Source organism: Capsella rubella, unplaced genomic scaffold (assembly GCF_000375325.1).
Source record: "Capsella rubella cultivar Monte Gargano unplaced genomic scaffold, Caprub1_0 scaffold_2, whole genome shotgun sequence".
Taxonomy (NCBI): domain Eukaryota; kingdom Viridiplantae; phylum Streptophyta; class Magnoliopsida; order Brassicales; family Brassicaceae; genus Capsella; species Capsella rubella.
The window spans coordinates 3436721-3443293 of record NW_006238922.1 but is presented as its reverse complement, the minus strand read 5'-3'; the positions used below and the strand labels follow the sequence as shown (position 1 = coordinate 3443293).

Genomic DNA, 6573 nt, shown 5'->3' with positions numbered 1-6573 from the left:
TAATATAAAAAAAGACCTTTCATATTCATTTTGGAAAAACTTATTTACATAGGTTTAAATATTAAAATTAAATGATAAAATGGTATAATTAATTTTAAAAATTAAATAATAAAATGAGATGGAAGATGATGTGGATTAAGGAGAAAAGAGAAAAAGTTAACTTTATATATATACTAGTCGGTTGTCCGCGCTACGCGCGGGAGTTTATTATGTTGTTTATGAGTAATTGGTTCGTATTTTATTTCATACTTATTTTTTTCACTATACCATATTTTACTTTTTTAAAACTTAAATTGTGTTTGTATAGAAAAACTATTGAGTTTTAGCTTCATTAGTCGTTGACAAATTAAGTGTGTATAGTATAAGTCGAAGTGTGGGCGTAAATGGAAGTGCGGTTGAGAATCATTGAGAAACGTGTGCTATTAGGGTTTTTACCAAATATAGATCTAGATGTTAATATTTTAGGCCCTTTTATATGTTGGCATGAAATTTGAACATGATTTGTGAGTTTTGGGCGGATTGTTGTATTTTTAATTGTTTACATTATCTCTTTATATATTGTCATAATTTATTATTTTTTATTTTACATTTTCCTTTTTTGGATTTGTCGTACTTTATATCTCGTAATGATCATTTATATACTATTATATATTTTTCTGATTTTATGTTTTATATATTTTTTTGTTTTTTCATATGGAACAATTTTTAAATTTAAAATATTAGTATAATTTACTTTAAATTTAGTTTATTTCATTTAATAATGTTTTATTATATTTTCAATTTTATGAAATATAGTTAATTTTTTATTTTTTTTTATTAGTTTAACATATGTGTTGTATTGGAAACAAATAGTTAAATTCATATTGGAAACTTTTAAGGAAATATTATTTTTCTTTTTACCTTTTTATATGTTTATAAAAAATAAGAATTCATGTTTCGGTCCGACCTATCTCACTTATGTTAGAAAATTTTTTGAGACATAAATTAGATAGATTTATATTCTCAAAATTTCTTACTTTTTGTTTTATTCCCGTTAAATCCCATTATATTGAGGTTTACATTGTGTAAATATAATCATATATATATTTTAAACATTCACTAAAAACTATAATCTATTATTTATATATGTGTTAGTATAATCGATAATTAGTAAGTTTTTTTTAACTCTTAATCAATTATCTTTTTTAGTTTTATAATGTATAATATAAAAAAAGATCTTTCATATTCATTTTGGAAAAACTTATTTACATAGGTTTAAATATTAAAATTAAATGATAAAATGGTATAATTAATTTTAAAAATTAAATAATAAAATGAGGTGGATGATGATGTGGCTTAAGGAGAAGGGAGAAAAAGTTAACTTTATATATATAGATATTTATTTTGAAGAAACTTCATTTTAAAAGAAGTTTAGAACAGAAGCTGACTAGGAAAAGATTTTCAAACCATTTTAGAAGTTAACGATAAAAACTAATACGGTTGCATGCAGATACAGTACTTGAAAGTTTCTTCTTTAATCACGCGTTTTCCAAAAAGACATTAAGTAGGCCATGTACTTGGCAAAATTCGTTTACTTTGGAAAAAAACAACCAAGATGTCTCTCTCTCACAATAAGTGAATACATCTTTGCTATTTTCTCCTCCATAAAATGCTTATCCTAATCACATCTTGCTGCGTAAGTTTCTTTACGCGTTTATTATACATTAACATTTCAACGAAACTTTGCAAAGAAACTTCCCATTTCTCTCTCTCTTTCTCTCTATAAGTAAACACAGCTTTACCATATTCCCATTTCTTAACCACTTAAGATCATCTCTCATGGCTTCTTCTTCTTCGTCACCTGTCATGGCTTCTTCACCTCGCAAGTGGAGATACCATGTCTTCACTAGCTTCCATGGACCAGACGTCCGTCAGACACTTCTCACCCATTTACGTAAACAGTTCCGCGACAATGGAATTACCATGTTCAATGATCAATGGATGGAGAGAGGCCACACCATTGCCTCATCTCTCAAGACAGCCATTAGAGAATCGAGGATCGCGATCGTATTGCTCACAAAGAGCTATGCATCTTCCAGTTGGTGTTTGGATGAGCTTTTGGACATTGTCGATTGCCAAAAAAAATATGGGCAAATCGTGATGACTGTCTTCTACGGAGTAGATCCTTCTGATGTTCGCAAACAAACCGGAGATTTTGGGATCGCTTTCAAGGAAACTTGTGCTCATAAAACGGAGGATAAGAAGCAAGAATGGAGCAAAGCTTTGAACTATGTGGGAAACATAGCGGGAGAACACTTCCAAAACTGGTTTGTAATCCCTTTAATTAATCACAGTTTCTCTTTCTTATGAGTTTGATTATTGTTACTAATTTTATACTTTTAATTTCGTGGGACATAAATTTTGCTAATGTATGTATTATGTAATAAGTTGTGATGAACTGAAATAGTTTGATTATAGTTATATATATATCAATTCTTGATCAGAATTTGTAGTCGTTTCGATTCGTGTTATGTTTAGTCAAAATTTGTTATTGCTTCTTAAAACGTGTTTAGTTGTTTATCTTGGTCATAAATGTTTTGTGAGTGTGTTTAATTAATTGTTGAGGAAAGCCATAATTGGGTGGTTTATGTGCAGCTAGGAAACAGAGGAAAGTGTCTTTATGAATTTTTTCTGTTTCTTTTTGTTAGGGACGATGAAGCAAAAAAGATAGAGAAGATTGCAAGAGATGTCTCACTTAAACTGAATTTCACACCGTGTAAGGATTTTGATGGCAAGATTGGACTAGACAATCATGTGAGGGAAATGGAGTCTTTGCTTGATTTAGATAATCTTGGAGTTAAGATTGTTGGAATCTCTGGTCCTGCAGGCATTGGTAAGAGTACCATTGCCAGAGCTTTATATAGTCGCCACTCTGGTAAGTTTCACAATCGTTGTTATGTGGACAAACTTTGGGAGAACTATAAGATTGGTCATGATGAGTATCCTTTCAAGTTGCGTTTACATGAGGAATTTTTTTCAAAAGTTTTGAAACAAAATGGTATGGAAATAAGTCATTTAGGATTGATAAAAGAAAGGCTTCAATATCAAAAGGTTCTTATCATTCTTGATGATGTGGAGAGTGTAGCTCAAGTGGACGCTTTGGCTCATGATATTTCGTGGTTTGGTCCGGGAAGTAGGGTCATTGTGGTCACTGAAAACAAAAACATTTTGAAGCAGCATGGTATTAATGTTATATACAAAGTGGGGTTTCCATCAGAAAGAGAAGCTCTAATGATCTTTTGTCTTTATGCTTTTAAACGAACCTCTCCACCTGATGGGTTTATGGATCTTGCGTCTGAAGTTGTAGAAATTTGTGACAACCTTCCATTGGCTCTCTGTGTTTTGGGGTCATCATTGCGGGCAAGTAGCCATGGTGAGTGGAATGATGAACTGCGAAGGTTTAAAAGTTCTCTCGATGGAAGAATTGAGAGTGTATTGAAAGTGGGCTATGAAAGTTTACATGAGGAAGATGGACTTCTTTTTCGCTTCATTGCAGTATTCTTCAATTATAAACGTGTTGATGATGTGACATCCACTTTCCGCAATACTGACGTATTGGATGTTAGACTTGGGTTGAAAAACCTAGTTGATAGATGTCTCATACATATAGATTGTGGTACGGTGGTAATGCACAATTTGCTACAGGTAATGGGTAAAAAAGTTAATTCCAATGAAGAACTTTCCAAACGGAAGATTCTAGAAGATCCCGATGATGTTTGTGATGTTCTAAAAGAGGCAAACGTAAGTTCTCTTAATATTAAGGCATTTTGCGTTTTTTCCATGTTATTGTTTAAGCAGATTATCTATGGCCACTAACAAGTTATAGTTTGGAATTTTTATTAGGGTACTGGATCAGTGTTAGGTGTATCACTGAACATAGCAAAGGTCAACAGATTAAATATAAGCGAGAAGGCTTTTATAAGAATGTACAAGCTTCATATCCTAAAAGTCAAAGGTTGGAAATATGGCGGAGACAGACAGTTGTACGTACCAGAGAATATGGAGTTTCCATGTAGCTTAAGGTTACTAGATTGGGAGTCATATCCGAGAAAATCTTTTCAGTTTTACCCCAAGAATCTCGTCATACTGAATATGAATAATAGCAAGCTCGAGAGGCTATGGGAAGAAACTCAGGTTAGTTATGGGAATGAGATAATTGATATTTGATAATAGCAATATTCACATAACAATGTTTAAAATGAAATGACAAAGTAAGTTCTCATTATGTTCTGCTTTTTCACATCTAGGAACTACCAAATCTCAAAGAGATGGATTTGAGTTGGTCATCTTGTTTGATGGAACTCCCAGACCTTTCAAAAGCTAAGAATCTGAAGACATTATATGTGAATGGGTGCAAAGCTTTGGTAGAGATTCCATCCTCAGTTGTGAATCTTCCTAAGCTATATGACTTATTGATGTATAAATGCAAAAGTCTACAGGTCATTCCAACTCTCATCAATTTGGAATCTATCAAATATTTCTATATTGATAACTGCCCACGATTGAGAATTTTTCCAGAAATGCCAACCAACATCATGAATCTCAGTATAAAGACGACAGGGGTAGAAGAGTTGCCTGTATCATTTAGGCATTGCTCTCATCTTACAAAAGTTGAAATATCAGAGAATGAAAATCTCAAGAACTTCTCAACACATCTCCCCACTAGTGTAACAGAGCTAAACTTCAGGGATAGTCAGATTGAGAGGATTGCAGACTGCATCAAAGGTCTCCATAACTTAAAAATTCTTAATATATCAGACTGCAAAAGACTTGAGTCTTTGCCAGAGCTCCCTCATTCGCTCCGTGAGCTATTTGCAAGTAATTGTGAATCACTGAAGAGAGTAAGCGTCCCTTTAACCATCCCAGAAGCAGATCTCTATTTTGGTAGCTGCTTCAGATTGGGTCGACAAGCAAAACGAGCGATTATCCAAAGATTGTGTTTCAAGGGGTTTACTTTGTTACCCGAAATAGAAGTACCTGAAGAGTTTGATTACAGAGGCAGAGGAACTAAGGTAACAATTCCTCGATCTGATTTCAACAGATATAAGGATTCCATTGGTAATCGAGCTAGAGGAGATTCCTCAACAGTTGGTCCTTCCGATTTCAACATAGTCCAGGTTTGCCTTGTGGTGCCAACACTCTGGTTAGATCAAGACTGGAGTTGCAAATTCTCTGGCAATTCAGTAAAGTATATGTTCTTTATAACGACTTTCTTACCAAAAGTTACCTTCATAAACAGGAAACATATACTCATATTTGTCATTAGCTTGCCATTAATGGATCCCTCTGAAGTGAGCAAAGAGATAGTGCTTGAATTCAAGTGTAGATCAAATTATTGTAAAGACGATAATAAACTTTTTGAATGTGGTGTCAAGATCTTGACGGACGAACCAGAGGGAATCAGATGTTGGGGATCTGGAGAAGAAGACTGGCAAACACGTTTATACGACGAAGAATCAGACAAAGAAGACAATCGGAATCTGAATTGCTTGACATTAGAAGATCATGAATACGAATCTGTATCAGTGAATCAGGAAGACTTTCTTGGTACTGTGACGAAGACCTCTGCTTTCACCGCATATGAAGAAGTCCTCTACATGACTCTTTTTCTGAAGTCAGCTTGTCTTCCTTTCCCAGATCAGCACAATCACTGTGATCGCCCTGAAGGGTCGAGGAAAAGGAAATATACAGGTGAAGAAGTAATTGATAAAAGAGATGATAGCACTGAAATGTTGTGGAAGAAGTTAGAGCAACTAAGCATATGTGAATCTCAATCACTTATGTCTGGTCAGTTTCTTAGAGATGTTGGAGAAGATGATAGAGCAGCTAAGCATATGCGGATAGGACCAAGTAAACATCAAAATGGTATCTAGGTTGACAAGGTTTCACTGAAGATATCCTTTTTTACTTTATGGCTGCTACGATTATGGCGCAAAAGCTAACTCTAGCACGAAGATGGCAGTTAAAGTCACAGGTAAAGCTTATTATCATATTTGTTTCAATGATATTGATGAATTTTAGTTTTTTTTTGGGTTTAAAGATCATTCGGAATTTTGAACTGATTTATTTGAATGATTCTTCATTTCTTGAGTTGTTTTTCTGTTAAATTTCATGTTGCTCATGTGTATAGTGCGGTTATTAGACTTGGTGAAGGTTTGATTATGGTTTTGCATATTGTATTGAAGGAACATTCTTAGTTCATTTCAATCTATTGAAGGAATTATAGTTTTTCTGTGAAATATATCTTGAAAATTATCATATCGTATTTATTTGTTTGTCGATAAAAGCTGAATATATTTTTCCTTCTAATGCAGCACTCAGATTACATCATTTTCTCACTGAACCTTCAAGGTATTGGCTTTATTTGTTTTATACTAGAGTCATCAGTTAAAAAACATTGATGAAGCATCCATGTTAAGCTCTTCTTTCATTTTCCATCAGTCTAACAAATGCCACGTCTCGAACAGTTTGGAGACGATGATGGCATGGGAGCAGAAGTTCTCCTAAAATAGCCACCACTAAAGTCGGTCTTCT

At 33.5% G+C, this 6573-nt stretch overlaps 1 protein-coding gene and 1 long non-coding RNA gene across 2 annotated transcripts in view; both read left to right on the top strand.

Moving 5' to 3' along the window:
- The window catches only part of LOC111831928 (disease resistance protein ADR2-like), an 11499-nt gene extending 5693 nt beyond the window's left edge, over positions 1–5806 (top strand). The window contains exons 2-5 of the mRNA XM_023787549.1: positions 2688–3780; positions 3883–4173; positions 4287–5730; positions 5784–5806. Of these exons, the coding sequence (XP_023643317.1) occupies positions 2688–3780; positions 3883–4173; positions 4287–5730; positions 5784–5806 (2851 nt within the window). The remainder of the gene's footprint in view (positions 1–2687; positions 3781–3882; positions 4174–4286; positions 5731–5783) is intronic.
- Positions 5807–5828: 22 nt separating this feature from the next.
- Positions 5829–6551, top strand: LOC17895293. The gene is made up of 3 exons (XR_002834980.1): positions 5829–6013; positions 6354–6390; positions 6507–6551. It is a non-coding gene; the product is annotated as an uncharacterized LOC17895293 (long non-coding RNA).
- Positions 6552–6573: the final 22 nt, after the last annotated feature.